The sequence below is a fragment of the Ciona intestinalis genome, unplaced genomic scaffold, assembly GCF_000224145.3.
Source record: "Ciona intestinalis unplaced genomic scaffold, KH HT000054.2, whole genome shotgun sequence".
Taxonomy (NCBI): domain Eukaryota; kingdom Metazoa; phylum Chordata; class Ascidiacea; order Phlebobranchia; family Cionidae; genus Ciona; species Ciona intestinalis.
In genome coordinates this window covers 136,045-152,542 of record NW_004190376.2, presented here as the reverse complement: position 1 = coordinate 152,542, position 16,498 = coordinate 136,045, and the positions used below count along the sequence as shown (strand labels likewise).

Sequence of the window (16,498 nt, the reverse complement as noted above, 5' to 3'; positions counted from 1 at the left end):
ACGATCTGCCGTCCATGTTGCTCCAGCTTGATGGAAGATCGTTGCTGGTTGCTTAAATATAAGTTTGGTTGGTTAATGGGTGGTTATAATGTAAGAGCATGTTATAAAGACTTTAACACTAACATTGTGGGCGCTTGTGTCCTTGGGCAAGACAATTGAGGACAATTGCTCCAACCTAGTGGTCACTAATTGGTTGTCTAAATTGTCAGCCATACATAAAAAATAATCACTCACAAAGTTACATATGTGGTAACTCGTAAGGTGGCACAAAGTGTATGAAACAAAACACCAGTGTTATAACGACTTTTCCTACCACTCCAGGAGTGTTTTTTGACATGCATAAAACTATATGAGTGGTGCACACTCCAGGATAACTAAGTTACATTTCTACCTTGTTCTTTATAATCAGGTTGTTTCAACTTCCCTTTGATTCCATTTAGCTCACAATCCATTCCTGTCACTGTAAGTGAATGTCCATACAATGTAATGACGTTGACTCCACCCCTGTTCTGTTGGGTGAATAATAATAATATGTACTATACAAATAATAGTCTCATATAGCTTTTTTTATTAACTGCATATGCTATAAACTGCAAACCAAATATTTAAAAATCTTTAAGTGTCTTGCTCAAGGACACATACGCCCACAATGGTAGCAGCATCGAGCCTTCAACCCATTACCTCTGGGTTACAGGCAGGCGCGCTAACCACTACGCCACGGCGCCGGACCGGAGATAAAACAGAAAGAAATAATGTTTTGGATAAAAGGCGTGACCGCTACACCCTTGTAAATTATTAACCTTGTAATTTTCCAGCTGCTGACACACACGCATTGGTAATGGATGGAACTTGTTTCCACCAAAGCTCCATTCCCATGCACCATTTGTTGGCTGGTACTTTATATCTCTCAGTTTGTCACGAACCAACTCGTAAACTTTACCGACATTTTCATCCAAACCTTGCAGCGTTATTGAACTGAAATTTAATGATATATTTAAAACATGAAGAGATATTTAAAGATATGTTAGGGTGGGGGGAGATGGGACACCTTTTCAATCTATTTTCTCATCCCATTTGTTAGTAAACAAAGAACATTTAAAGAATTCCTATAGACCGCTGTTAATTGTTTAAAACACGATCAGGATGTTTGGATATTATGTGCTAAAAGTGTCCCATCTTCCCCCACCCTACTATGTATTTAAAACATGTAGATATATTTAAAGATATAATTAAAACATGTTTTTAAATATATTTGAATAAGAGACTGACGATGCCATTTAGGCGAAATATATATCTTTTATTATACAATGGTTGGACTTGATTTTTGTCTGTTACGTCTATACTGGAAAAACAGTTACCCACAAAGTTACAAACATTGTAGCTTGTAAACAGGCACAGGGCTTATGAGCCAGAATACTCGTGTTATAAGGACTAACGTTGCCCCACTATCCAAGGATAAATAAGTTACATTCATTCTTGGGGGTTGGGGTAATGGGCCATCTCTCTATTGTCATAAATAAAATGCACTCACTTTTGTTGTAATTCCACGTTAACCAAACCATCGCATGAAATATCAAATACTTCAATACGATCATGGTCACTCATGTTATGAATCGCATCATCAGATATAGTTTTGGTAACAACCACACTTTTCATGTGCTTCTCTACTTCATGTTTTACCTGGAAAGATGGTTCAATTTAGGTGTTTTCTATGACATGTCAGAGACAGGAAACATTAGTGTGACAGACAAATTTTGTCTGTGGTACATACAAAACTGCTACAATGTGCACTAAAACATGTCTTTTCTGGCATTTTTGTTGTATTTTTTAAGTATATGATTTACATTTGTTAGTTACAAAGTTTGTTTCTATCTCTTTTTTTATAAATGTTGTCTCGGTTTTATAATTCTTTGAATGTTCTTTGTTTACTACCAAATGGAACGAGAAAATAGAATGGTGTCCCATCTTCCCCCACCCTACTATATATATACATATAACAAATGTATGAATTTCTCACTTGATCTAAGCAACTTTGATCATCGCATACAATTTGTATGGAAAGATTATCTTCCTGTGGTTTATCATGTTTGAATCGAAGCCAACATGATTCAAGGTAGTTGGTTAACCCTAAGATAAAAACATGGGTAAATTCACTAAACAGATACAAATGTGAAGAGAAATATAAATTTTGTGCTAAGTAGAATGAATGAATTAATGTAACTTATTTATCTGCGCATAGCAGGGCATTGACAGTCTTATAAAACGGGTGTTCTGTTTCATACACCTCGTTCCCGATTACAAGTTACCACGTATGTAACTTATTTATTCTCCCGTGAGGTGGCAACGACATATGTTATACCACGGGTGTTTCACACACCTCCTGTCCACTTATGAGTTACAAAATATACAAAAATATACTTAATGTAAGGTTGACAATTATAACCACCCATAGGGTTGAAGCAGGTAAGCATCTTACTCAAAACACAAGTATAAACAAACCACCTCACCCATACAAACAGTTATTCCTCGTTTAAATATTTCCACAATAGATGTTTCGTAAACAACGACTCGTATTTCCCGAACACAGCTTGGTGATGATTCGGCGAATTGGGCGAATGCCTCACACATGGCGGATGCAATTTCACCACAATCCAAACCAATCCCACCTGGAAGGTGAATGAATGAATGACAATTGTTTATCCTTGGGTTAGTAGGGTCATTTTAAAAGTAGGGTGATTTTAAAAGTGGGCTAATTTTAGAAAGTATAATAGTCGTTATATTTTATAGACCTCATGCCCGTTTAGATGATACTAGGTAACTTTATGGGTGATTGTTTCATGCATGGCTGACAATTCATCAGGTGTCTTGGTCCAAGGACGCATGCAGTGACAATGTCAGTTAAAAGAGATAAACCAAATAAATATATTATTAACTTATATTTTATATACAGCCAGCTTTTTGCCTCACACTCTTTCCGCCAAGTTCCATGCGTACCGTTATTAAAAGATAAAAACAATTTTGTTATGTTACTAACTTACCAGCACCAAGGGTAGGTATTGATACAGATTCAGCTTTTAGCATGTCTGCTACTTCCATTGCATCCTTGATATGTGCCGCCAACATTGAGGATTGACGCGGCGTGACTAGATGAACGACGTGATTGCACAGCAGATTAAAACTGTCTGTGACTCGAATACTCGGATTTACAGCGGGATACGTCATTACAGGATTGTTGTTGCATTGATCCTGCATTGCTGGCCCAGCTACTTTTAAAAGGGCCGATGAAACTGTTCCTAGAAAAAAAATGTGATTTATGTTTATAAAAGAATTTTTATGTTATGTTTGTTTTTTTGAAAACATTCACGTTATTCTTATCTATAAATTTATAACAAAAACACAGCTAACACAAGATATTAATATAAATGAGATCCTTTTTCCTACTTTTAGTTATCTAAGACTCAATGGTTTGCCCATATATTCGTTTGATCAAAAGTTATGGGCTAAAATGTTTGTTCTTTTATGTTATAAATTGCAATATCAACAAAAATACTTTTTTTAACTTTTACAATATTATTTAAAAAACAACAAGATTCTACCTCTAGATAACACAAAATCACTGGTAGCACCATTGATTATGACATCAGAATATTCTTCTGTGATGTCACCAACAACAATTTTCACTTTCACTTTTCCAAACATTGCTTCAGAAACTTTTGCGATGTCATTTAGAGCATTATTTCTGTAAACAAATTAATATAATGATCATGAATGTATGAACACAACTTATTCAATCTTGTGTGACGAAACTACAGACGGTATAACACGGGTGTTCTGTTTCTAACCCTTGTGCCGCTTACAAGTTACCATGTATTTTACTTATTTATCCCCGCATAAATAACGCGGGGCAACGATAGTCGTTATATATGGGTGTTCTGTTTCATAGACCTCCTGCCTGCGTACAAGTAACCACATATGTTATTAACATTTGAAACTTATCGAAACTTTCGTTTTACTATTGGATGCAACATATGTTAATTTCTATTCCTTAACAATCTAAACAAATTGTTACTATATATGCGCTAGTGAATTGTCAAAATTTTAAGAAAGCTTTTTATTAAATAAATAGTAAAGCAATTACCTTTCATTAAACCTAGACTTGGTTGATGCAACAGCTGAATCCTGGTGATCATAAAAAATACACAGTTAAAGTTGAACGTGATCTTGCATACCATGTGGTGAAATATGAACATTTTTTGTAGGCTACTTTTGCTTTTTACTGAATAAGTTTTACTTTACCACATATGTAACTCATTTATCTCGCTAGTATGTAAGACTGGCTAAGTGCAAGTAGCGTTAACATGGTTGTTTTATAAATACTTATCTATTGTTTTCGGATAAATATAATAATAAACGCACGATTTCAAAACAAAATTTTAGAGATGTTGTTTTTTATTATATTTTACATGAGTGATGTTTGTATTGTATATAGTAGGGTGGGGAAGTTGGGACACCTTTTGATTCTATTTTGTGTCTCATTTGGTAGTAAACATAGAAAATTCAAAGATTTATAAAACCATATCCTCACAACTCCCATTGACCGTTGTTAATTGCTCAAAACTTGATCAGGATATTTGGATATTATGTGCTAAAGGTGTCCCGTCTTACCCCACCCTACCATATGTTGTTGCAAAATGACATTTATTACCCCAACACCCAAGTTCTAGCAAATATCTCTAACAAGACTTACTGTTGCAGCAGTGACTGTACATCGATGAGTTGCTTCAAGGAAAGTAACGAATGCTTTCCATTTGATTTCCTCCAATAACGTAGACAGCTTAGGGGAAGAGTAGGAAAAGTTGTGGCAATCAAGGTTTTTGTTTACTAGTTTCTCTATTACTGAAAAAGTTAACATTGAATGTAAATGTAATGAATGAATGAAACTTACTCTATCCTTGCGTGTCCGGAAAACGATTTACTTTGAGTAAAATATCTAAACAAATTAATTCACTTTGAACCCAACATACAGTGAAATAAAACACTTCCTAATTATATCAAACCACTTTTTGTCGCTCTTTAACCGCCACTTTTCATAACGTTTTATCTATAGAGTGTTTTAACAACTGTTGTTTTGCTGTTGATTTCCTTCTTTTTATTCTTTAAATAACAAGATCTTCGCTATTGTTTTAAAATTATGTTTCGATAAACTATCATTCGTATTTTTTCGCAAACTTTTCGCAAATAAAAATTATGTTATGTTACGTTACCTCTTACCTGTATCTAACACATCAGGAGGTCCAGTGAATTCAATGCCTTGTTCAAGAACCTTGGTTGAAAAAGATGAAGGAACCAAGCTACAAGATTCATCATTCAGCCAATACTTGCCAATAAACCTGAAGGAATGTAAATATGTTTTCGGCTGTAAGCTTGTTTTAACAATTGTTGTTTTGTCGCTATATCATGTCCTTGCATTTTAAATGTCTTTAAATCTTCGCTACCATAATCGCACAGACAAAAAAGGTATTATTATAGTATTATTATAAATTAAAATTATTTTGTCTCTGTGATCTTGATAACAAAGAACAGGAAAGTTCATAAAAGCGAAAAGACGGCTAGTTACAGTAAAACAACAGTTGTTAAAACACGCTTATTGATACAACAGAAAAAATAACGTTCTGGATAAAAAGTGTGGCTGTTACACCTTCGCAATACAGTGTAAATTAAACAACAATTAATTAAACAATATTAAAGTTCTAATCGGAATAAAAGTGTGCGTAAAGACACAACCTGTACAAACCTGGTAACTCCTGGGGTGAACTCAAGAACTCGTGAATCAGGACAACAACTGTTCAAGTAACTTTTAGCTTCTTCAATTAGTTTGGTGTCATCACCAACAAAAAGTATCAGCTCGAGGACATTTTCCTGTCAGAAATTTAAAGTTTAATGTCAGTTTTTGGACCTACATTACATATATTACATTAGAACTTAAAAGGAATTCGCCTGAGTGAACAAAACTGACAGAAAAAATAAAGTTTCATAGGTTTTACTTTTCTATTTACTTACAATAAATAAATGAATTATAACAAAATAAATTTTACCAAAAACTATAAAAAATAAATACTAATACTAAACATTATAATACAAAAAAATAAAAAGTATGTTAGGTAGAAAATGGTATTAACACATAACTTGGATAAAATCTACTCATATAATTCTCCAAACAACTGAGTACTTCTACAGTACAATACATTAAGTATTAGAAGCAGAGTGTTTAATGGTAACGCATTTTATCCAGAACATTTTTTTTTCTTTTTTTTTTTAAAAGTGAGTTTTAACAACTGTTGTTTTCCCGTTACTACCTGCTTTTCGCTTTGTAAACTCTCTCCTTCTTCGTTATCGTGACAGAAGAGACGAAATAAATTTCAGTTATTCTTCATTCAATTACCTTAATTTTTACCACATAGCATTTGGTAAACTTGTTTAATTTATCTTGTAAAGTTTTCAGCTTCACAAGCGGAGAAATATCACTGGGTATTTCAATCTGGTGGGTAGTGATCATGTTATTGAGTATTGCAACCGCCTGTGCCGACATTTCATTTGTCATTGTCATCAAATGGACTTCATCATTTTCAACTTCTATTGCAGCTGAGATGAATGGAGGAAAACAAAGAAACGTAAACGTTAGTTTGAAGCTATGTAGGTTTCAATTAAGCTATATTTTGTAAGCAAAATATATGCATAACCCCTAATCTAAATTATAAGTGTTAATTTAAGTTAAGTTATAATTTGTAGGCAAAATATATGCAGAAAAGGTTACAAAATCCTACATTTGGCTTACAAACTAAAACTTAACTTAAATTAACACTTATAATTTAGATTAGGGGTTATGCATATATTTTGCTTACAAATTTAAATTTTACAAATTTAGAACCGTTAATCTAATTATAAGTGTTCATTTAAGTTAACCTTTAATTTGCAAGCCAAATGTGGGATTTAAAAGAAGCAAAGAAACAAATTAGTTTAGGCTAGTGAAGTCGCTCAGTGGTATCGAGCTTCAAGTCAGTAACCTCTCCACTGTAGGCATTAACTGCCACAGTGGCGTAGTTGTTCAGGTGGGTGGGTTGTAACCCAGACGTACCAGGTTCCAATCTCGATACTGGTACTTCTGGGTGTTTGGGTAATGAGCCAAATCTGCCCTAAATCTAAGCTTCTAAATTCCCATATAGAAAAGAAAGTGGTGATTTTAAGTTATGTATGTAAGACAAAAATGAGTGTAAGATCTAAGTTATAAAACAGATACAAAATATAATTTGTAAGCAAAATATGACCATAACCGTTAATTTAAGTTAAGGTATAATTTGTAAGCCAAACACGTGCATAGGTGCTAATATTATAGTACGGTGACATTCTACATTGTAGAGAAGTGGTGTGATCAATCTATTGTAAATTTGAAAGGTCAGGGATTGGGTAAATGGCCTAAATTTCTGGCATGTTTTTCTATAGGATCTCACCCATATATAATAAAATCAAATATTCTTAATCTCTTAAAACTGCTAGCAGTCTAATGCATTCACAATTATATTTTATGAGAATTATAAACAAAAGGTTAAAAAATATTTTCAGCAATTACCTTTAAGATTTTGTTTTTCAATTTCGTTTTCAACAAACTCTCGATTGTAAACACAAGGTTCAACACAATTCAACGCAGTTTTCAACAGAAGAAGTTTTTCTTCAACCATTTCAAGATTTGTGTCAATCAGATTCTACCAACAACGACAAAAACATAAATATCTTATAACTTGTAATAAATTCTTGGAATCTAACCCCGATTTGATGCTCAAATAGTATTAATAATAAAAACACTTTATATTATTAGTATTAAAGGTGTAGCGACCACGCTTTTACCCAATTGAATTTGAATATGAGGATACAAAGTATAGATAATAGATATGTTACATTAATTTTGGCTTGTGAAGGTGAAACCAGTAGGAGAATTTTTAAACTTAAATATTTCCATTAAATTACAGACCATTTCTTGTACTTCTTTTATGACTTCTTTCACTTTGCTTTCCTTGCCTTTAAACTTAAGTTTTCCGAGCGAAAACAAAATTACAAATGAATCTTTATACTTCTTTGATATTTCTTCAACAGCACCACATTTTACCAAGTGCCTGAAAAGTTTGTAAAAAATATGGTTCTTAGACTAAAATACAAACAAGCTGCGAGTAACAATCCCCCATATAATGCTTAGATAGATAAAAAAGTCTTAGCGATATAATTAAATATATAATAAAAGGAGAATTGTTTTTATAGTATGTTGCTCCATACGTATAAGTCCTAGTAAGGTTCTAGGTATGCATACAAATGCATTTTATTTAAAACCCATAAACAATCTACAAACCGTGCCTAAAATATTCTGCAGTCTCCATTTTTATTGTTTTGGAGTAACAATAAAACATTTTTTTTACAATGATGTAAAAATAAATGTCAACATAACAATAATAAATGTAACTAATTTATCTTGGCAGGGCAACACTGTTTTAACAAAAGTGTTTTCATTTCATAAACCTTGTATATAAAAAGAAACAAAGAACCAGAAATTGGCCAATAGTATTATACTTACAATGCATTTTGGGAAGAATATTCCATTTCTATTTCTTTGCTGTAAAAAAAATGGGGAAAAAATAATATCTCATTTCAACATTATTTATTTGGTTCGAATAAAAAGTATGTACTAAGATTCCTAATAATATAAAATTCAAAGTTTTTATATTGAGGTCTTAGAGTTAAGTCAGAGTTGACAGCTCAGCCAAGGCTTTAAGTTACCAAGAATTTAACTTTATATGTTTCAAACTTACTCTTGCTGAAGTGCTTTTTTGAGAGCTGCAGAAAATGCTTCCACATTTTCAGATAAGCCAACCACTATTGCAGTGTTATTGTTCCATTGAATAGAAACAGGATTGTCTTTTAATTTATCAACTAATTCAGGAGAATTCTTGTCAGCTTGGTCAATCTGTTCTTGTGGGAATGACTGTGACCAGCAGCTAAATTGTTTGAAAAAAGTTTGAGCAATTTTTCGCAATTCGCTGGCTGGCAAAGCGTTTTTCTAAAAAGGAATATATTTATAATATAATAAAGATGTCAAAAATCTTTCACGGCATCTGGTATAAAAAATATAGTGTATTTCCGGCGTGTCGTCTGCCATTCGGCAAGACTTCATAAAGATGTCATTTACAAGTCAGAAATGTTGTAATTTAACAAACACACTAGAAAAATGTTTTTATATAATTCCCTTCATTTCACTGTTTTAATTAACCTGATCTTTGTTATTTGAATAGACAAATATAACTTATGTTATGTTACAAGGAAGCCTCTTTTTTGGTCAACATAACTTTTGTATTTATAAAAAAATCTTTAAAAATCTTTTTTTAAATAAAAAATAATTCTTAAAAAAAATTCTTAAAAATTATTTTTAAAAGTGAAAAAAAAAATATTTAAAAAGTATTACCGCTTCTACTCTGGTGATAAATTTCACTTTGGGATTCCTAGCTTTAGGATGACGTTGTATTTTTGTGGCTTTACCAACTTGCTCACTCAACGAACCAATATGAGCAGGTGTGTTAAACACATAATCTATGATCTTGTCAAAATTCTTCAGTTTTGGTTGTACGAATGAATAATGTGGTTTGATTTCTTGTGAGCCACCTGCACTACTGCGTTCACGATTTCTGAAAAGTGTTATACAGAATCAAGTTAGGTTTAAAATATTGTTAACTATTAATAAGTTTAAAAACAGTTATGCCGCAGGATTACTGGGTTGGGCCAATTACTTTTAAGAATCTTAGCCAAGGACATGTGCGACCACAATGGTAGCAGCGTTGAACCTATTCACTATGCCATGTTGCCAGACTTATTCATCACTCAGAATAAGATAATGAAAATCATATTCAATAAACAAAAAATATGGCACTCAGCAACAAAATGGCAATTATTGTAACATATTCTGAGTAAAAAAAGGAAATTCAGAAATATAAAAAATTAAAATAATATATTTTTAACGCAATCTTAGTTAAACTTAAACTTAGTTCTTGCCTTGGTCTTCTGCTTGTTTTCGCAGCCTTTGGTTGATTGCCTTCCTCTGAACCAGTTGCACTACTTCTTCTACTGTTTGTAGGGAAAGAAGTGCTTTAAAGAATTATTAATTCAGGTTTGAAATTATGTATAAAGTACTTTAATTAAAAAGCATAGGTGTAATATAATACCTTTTATGCATATATTGGATGTATGTAACTTACGTTATCCTCATGTGGCCGAAAAACAACAGTCATTAAAACATGGACGTCCTGTTTCATGCACCTTGTGCCCGTTTACGGGTTACCACGTATGTTTCTTTGTGAGTAATTATCTTTTTCGTGTTTGGCTGATAATTTAGACAACCCATTAGTGACCACTGGGTTAAAGCAATTGCCGTTAAGTGTCTTGCCCAACGACACATACTCCCACAATGGTAGCAGTGACGAGCCTTGAACCCATAACCTCCGGGTTAGAGGCAGGCACGCTAACCACACCACAGCGCCAGAAATACATACAAAGTAGTAACAAATTTGTTATGTCACATGTACCCAGAAACAAACTTTTTCAAACATGGAGGAAACAGTTAGAGATTGAGAATGGCCCTTCAATACACAAAGTAAAATCGGTAACTGAAAACTGAGCAAGAGGTGTACGAAACAGGACAGTCGAGTTATAACGACTGTTGCTTTTCGGCTACGCGAGGATAAACAAGTTACATCCATTCATTCAATGAAGAGATTTAGAAAGTTTATAAAAGTTCTCACCTTGAATTTTTGCTTGAGCCTCCACCTTGTTGACCGTTGTTTCTTAGTTGTATCGCATCAAGGATCATTTGTCTCCTGTTGTCAACTTCACCTTTCAACCCAGTGACCACAAGAGAGTCAGCTTCAATTCTAACTTTTACATTGTCACTTTGCAAGCCTTGTAGACCAGGGTATGTCTCTAAGACTTTTCCCATCATTTGAGCATTGTATTGCAGAGATTTCCAACATGAGAAATGGTGGTTGAAAAAATTCAGCATCCTGTCCAGACAATCTTTTTCAAATGCTGGTACAAAGTGTGGCGAAACCTAAAGTGTAAATGAAAGAATGAAACTTATTATCCCCGCATGGCGCAGCAACGACAGTAAATATTACACGGGTGTTTTGCTTCGTACACCTTGTGCTCGCTTACGAGTTACCACATTTGTAACTTTGTGGATATTTTTTTTGAAATGACTGAAAATTTAGACAATCCATAGGCGACCAGTGAGTTAGAGCAATGGCTGTTTTTGCCACGAACACACAAACAAATTTCAGGCATAAAAAGCTTGAACCACATTTAAGTATTACCATGTCAACTGAGGTAAACCGTGCCAAAATATCTGTATTTTCAATAAATGAGATTTGGCAAACAGCAGATAGTTCCTGGACCAATTGCTCCATGTGTGTGGGGGAGTTATTGATGAAACTCGCAACATAATAATCCTTTGGTGCAACGGGCAATAAAAATTGATAGGTAAGCCTGAAAGAAATACACCAGAAGTTATATTTGAATAAGAGGCTGATAAGCCAGCAATTTTTCAGCCCCTGCAAAAGATAAAAATGATTAATTTCAACACTGAAATATTCACCATGCACAGAAAGGTCAAGTAGGGCGCACGTTGCTTCGCATGAATGACTTGTATATTGATGTATTATTTGGGACCCTACCTCTTTAATTTTTTAAATGGGTCTGATTTCCAAAAATGACTTTTTAAAGGAAAAAGGTCAGAAGATTCTCACCCAAGATATATTAGGTGTAAATAAAAAATATATAATAACTCGTAAGCAATATAAAACCCTATAAGTTCAAGACACTTTAAGTTTTCCATTGCAGAAAGTTTACCGTCCTGGTGTTAAGTATAAAACATAAAACAAAAATCCAATCTAATGAATGAATGTACAGTTCTAGTGTTAACAAATCAAAATCCAATCTGTTACCTCTGGTGTTCTCTTTGGTAGTGTTCCATCATATTCGATATCTCAGTTTTCATATTTTCCACGCAGCTTTTTACTCCCACCAATACAAACTTGTTTTCATGCAGAAAACGTTCCAAGCGATGCCCAGCAATACTTTGTAAATAAGGGTCATTATTCATTGCTGCCATTTTTAAAACAGAAGGCGGATACGTTTTCTCCCAAGATGTATATTTGACCAAGAATTTGTTCAGTTTTACCAAGCATTCACTTTTAAATTGGGTTTGATCTTCCGGTAACATCTGAGAGGGGGGAAGTGTAAGGTCATTAATGTACGGATCTGGCCCACATTCGTGTCCTTACACACACTTTAGTTTCTATTACAAGTTTAACTTAATAATAATTAAACATAAATGACTTGTTTGTTTGCTAGGTGTAGCGACCACGGACCGCGCTTATTTTCTTCCAATTAAATGTAAATATGTTTTTACTGTAAGCATATTTTAACAACTGTTGTTTTGTCGCTATATCCTGTCTTTTCGTTTAAAATCCTTCTAAATCTTCACTACCATAACCGAAGAGACAAATAAGGGTATTATTATAATGTGCTTGCGGATGGGCAACGGTACTTCAGGCCTTCTTGCGTGCCGAAATACAGAACCTTACCTATATATATATATATATATATATATCTTGAAGGTATTTTTGATTAAATTCTTAAATATATTTGTATAAAATCTAGTGAGCACAAAATAACAACGAAGAAGAGAAAGTCAAAACCTTAAGCCTTTGATTGGTGGCTTTATGTCTATAAATAAACCAGGTAAGTGCTAACCACTATCCAGCAGAGATAGACCGGTGATTTGCCAAGAATTTTCTCTACTTTAACCAACAAACTTGGCAAAGATGCATTTACTATAAGCTACTTGGGACCAAAGACCTAAATTAACCAAAACGTAAAAACAAAGTTAACCAAAAATGTAACAGTAAAAATAACCAAATCTGTAAAATCAAAATTAACTAAAAAAGAAAAAGCAAAATTAACTGAAATGTAATACTTTGTAATACTTAGCAAACTTGCAGTAATGTTTCTAGTAAACAAAATTTAAAATTGTAATACCTCTTCATTAGAAGTAAATTGGTATTCCAGTTTGTCTTTTCCCTTGGCAACTATCTTAAGTGTTGCGATGCGACTAAAAGATTGCTTGAGTTCATTCATTCTTGCACTTCTTTGGTTTATGAATTCGGCAACATGATAATCTTTTGCAGGACAACGATGCGATAATATCTTTTTCCTGTGTGTACAAAGAACTTGGGGGTGACAAAATTTAAGAAGTTTGTTTGTTACAATTTTATTTATTCTGTATGTGGTAACTTGTAAGCTGCCACGAGGTGTATGAAATAAAACGCCCGTGCAATAACGACTGTCGTTTTCCAGCCATGCGAAGATAAATAAGTTACATTCGTGGGAACTCGTAAGCGAGCACGAGGTGTATGAAACAGAGCACCCGTGTAATAACGACTGTCGTTTTTCAGCTACACTAGGATTAAGCAATTTACATTCATTCATTTAATAAGTGTCATTCATAAAACCATTAATACCTTGCCATTTGCATTGCTTTTAACATTTCTTCTTTTCTTCCTTCAACTATTTCATTTAATCCAATGATTGACAGGTATGAGTTGTCAACTTTAACTGTCACATCCTGGGTGCAAGTAAACGCAGAAGAAGACTGTCTTTTTGCTTTTTGTATTTGGTTTGCAGGATATTTGCTGGACCAATGTGAAAATTGTGAAGTAAATTCATTCAAAACTTGTTTGCAATTGTCTTTGAACATTTCCACTTCATCTTCATCAACCTGTATAAAACACAAACTGTTTTTTCTACCTGCACACATTAAACAATGCTAAATATTAATACAGGAAAGCACTCCCTACACCCCAAAAAAATATTTCTTAAAAAAAAAGGTTAAAAAAAACAATCAATTTGCGAATACATTTTTTGAAAATTTATTTTTTCTATTTCCTGAAACCAATTTAAACATATTCTTTGAAAAATATCCTTTTGAAAAAGTGAAATTTTTAAGGCGCAAAAGTATTAATATAAACTGGTTTTACAATTGGTAAGATTTTTACGTTCGTTCCATTTTTAGGTTAATATATTTATTTAATTTATTACCACCATAAAGGGGTAAAATGGGTTTTAGGTTAAATTCGTATACCAAGCCTCTAAGACATCTGGTAAATGTTAACCTTATGGATCCATCCTACCCCACTGTACCATATATACTAATAGTGAAAGTTTTTTAGTGAAAACTACCCCCACTACCCATTCGAATGCTTTTTATTCCAAATTAACAATTAATTTCAAACTTTTGGGTTTAGAGATTAATAAAATAAAACGTAATTCTAGAAAAACATGAATAATTACTTCATATATAGAACGGAACTTGAAAGCAATGTTTCTTTGTTTTCGCACAATATTAACCGTCGCTGTTTCTTCGAACGTTTTAAATAATAATTCCCGATAATACTCGGATGATTCAATGAATTGAGCAATCTCTGGGTTTTCAATATAAAGTTCAAAAGTTGTAAGATTCTCTGGTCTGTTAAACATAAAGGGGATTAATGAATCAGTATATATTTATATATGTAACTTATTTATCCTCGCATGGCGGGGCAACGACAGTCGTTATAACACAAGTGTTCTGTTTCATACACCTCGTGCCCGCTTACAAGTTACCACGTATGTAACTTATTTATCCTCGCATGGCGGGGCAACGACAGTTGTTATAACACGGGTGTTCTGTTTCATACACCTCATGCCCACTTACGAATTAGTCACTGCACACAATACATGTATATGAAATTAATATGAAACATAACAACAAAATGAAAAAAATAATTTGAATCACAACATAACTATACTATATATTTATCTCTTTGAAAACAATATCAAAGATCAAGTTATGGGAACAACCAAGAAAATCAACAGCAAAACTACAGTCATTACCATTCTATTTGAATAAGAGACTGACGATGCCATTTAGGTGAAATATATCTCTTTTATTATACAATTGTTGGACTTGATTTTTGTATGTTACGTTTTCACAGCAACAGATTCTTACCTTGGGATTTGCAAAACTGAATAAATTCGGTCTAATTCATTTTCCACCTTTTGTTTTGGTCCAGCAACCAAAACCTTACAGTCATCCATGTACCAACGTACAAATACAATCCTATTTTCTCTGGGTGATCGATCGTTGAAATAAAATGGGTTTCTCTCCATTGCAGAATGAAGTACTTCACGATTGAATTTGCAGAAATAACTGCTGTAGTTATCAAGATAAGCGAGTAATTCTTTTCGGCACTTTTTTTCATACTCTTTTTGGGTTTTAGGAAGAACCTGTGTAAAAAATCGCTTTTGTTAATTTATGCAAAAATACATTTTCATCCAGACTATAATAATAAACAGGTCATTTTAAAATTTAAAACCATTGCTTATTGCTTTTCATAAATAAAAAAAGGGGTTAAGACTTAAGAGAGTAGACTAAAGAAACCAAAATAAAAAAATCTTATTGAACAAAATCCCTTTATGCTTATCATAAATAAAACACAAGTACTAGCTTCGGCAGTACATATACTAAAAACGCAAAATCGTGAAGCGTTCCATATTTTTTAAAGAAAAAAAAAAAAAAGAAAAAAAAAAAGAATAAATAAATAAAACACAAGTATACCAAATATATTTGTAAAATTTAAATTATTGATTTGCATGAATGAAAAATGAGGTTAAAGAGTACACTAAAGAAATAAAAATAAATCATATTGAAAAAATCCCTCATAGCCTAAATAATAAAAAGTAAATATATATATAGTTGCTTTTTAAAGCTTACCAAATATTGTCGAGGGCGAATAATATACTCCAGCTTTTTCTCTGCATTTTCCACAATCTCCACATCACCAGTTTTGTATAAACATGTTTCCATTCGGGACCTTTCCTCCCTTGAATATTTAATAAAACGAGCGACTGCGAACTGTGGGGCTACCATTACAAACTCCGTGAGAGGATCTGGGGTTGGGGTCCTTGGTGGTTGGCTGGAATTATAAATAATTTATAGAGTAAAAAACAATATGAATGAATGTAGCCTATTCAACCTCACATGGTTGGGCAACGACAGTAGTTATAATAAGGGCAGTGGGTTTAATCAAAACATTTTTTTTTTCAAATATTTTTTTTTTCAGTTTTTCAAATTTTTTTGGGGGGGGTTTAAAAGGGGGGTTAGGACCCCCAAAACCCATCCTGGCTGCGCCACTGAATAAGGGTGTTCTGTTCCATACACCTCGCGCCCCCTTACTTGCTACCATGTATGAATGAATGAATGAATGTAACTTACTTTATCCTCGCGTGGCCGGAAAACGACAGTCGTTATCACACGGGTTTAACACCTCGTGCCAGCTTACGAGTTACCATGTATGTTACTTTGTGGGTG

The 16,498-nt window shown here is 33.3% G+C and overlaps 1 protein-coding gene across 1 annotated transcript in view; it reads right to left on the bottom strand.

Moving 5' to 3' along the window:
• The window catches only part of LOC100182562, a 19,998-nt gene that overhangs the window by 574 nt on the left and 2,926 nt on the right, over nucleotides 1-16,498 (bottom strand). Inside the window, exons 4-30 of the mRNA XM_026838095.1 lie at nucleotides 15,902-16,103; nucleotides 15,137-15,414; nucleotides 14,440-14,614; nucleotides 13,611-13,867; nucleotides 13,129-13,303; nucleotides 12,033-12,310; nucleotides 11,403-11,574; nucleotides 10,836-11,140; nucleotides 10,090-10,182; nucleotides 9,506-9,725; nucleotides 8,856-9,103; nucleotides 8,621-8,659; nucleotides 8,027-8,168; nucleotides 7,628-7,760; nucleotides 6,443-6,642; nucleotides 5,795-5,919; nucleotides 5,272-5,390; nucleotides 4,748-4,896; nucleotides 4,139-4,179; nucleotides 3,597-3,739; nucleotides 3,039-3,293; nucleotides 2,508-2,666; nucleotides 2,018-2,127; nucleotides 1,532-1,680; nucleotides 801-975; nucleotides 392-509; nucleotides 3-51 (exon numbers count right to left, since the gene is read on the bottom strand). Coding sequence (XP_026693896.1) covers nucleotides 3-51; nucleotides 392-509; nucleotides 801-975; nucleotides 1,532-1,680; nucleotides 2,018-2,127; nucleotides 2,508-2,666; nucleotides 3,039-3,293; nucleotides 3,597-3,739; nucleotides 4,139-4,179; nucleotides 4,748-4,896; nucleotides 5,272-5,390; nucleotides 5,795-5,919; nucleotides 6,443-6,642; nucleotides 7,628-7,760; nucleotides 8,027-8,168; nucleotides 8,621-8,659; nucleotides 8,856-9,103; nucleotides 9,506-9,725; nucleotides 10,090-10,182; nucleotides 10,836-11,140; nucleotides 11,403-11,574; nucleotides 12,033-12,310; nucleotides 13,129-13,303; nucleotides 13,611-13,867; nucleotides 14,440-14,614; nucleotides 15,137-15,414; nucleotides 15,902-16,103 — 4,509 coding nt within the window. The remainder of the gene's footprint in view (nucleotides 1-2; nucleotides 52-391; nucleotides 510-800; nucleotides 976-1,531; nucleotides 1,681-2,017; nucleotides 2,128-2,507; nucleotides 2,667-3,038; nucleotides 3,294-3,596; nucleotides 3,740-4,138; nucleotides 4,180-4,747; nucleotides 4,897-5,271; nucleotides 5,391-5,794; nucleotides 5,920-6,442; nucleotides 6,643-7,627; nucleotides 7,761-8,026; nucleotides 8,169-8,620; nucleotides 8,660-8,855; nucleotides 9,104-9,505; nucleotides 9,726-10,089; nucleotides 10,183-10,835; nucleotides 11,141-11,402; nucleotides 11,575-12,032; nucleotides 12,311-13,128; nucleotides 13,304-13,610; nucleotides 13,868-14,439; nucleotides 14,615-15,136; nucleotides 15,415-15,901; nucleotides 16,104-16,498) is intronic.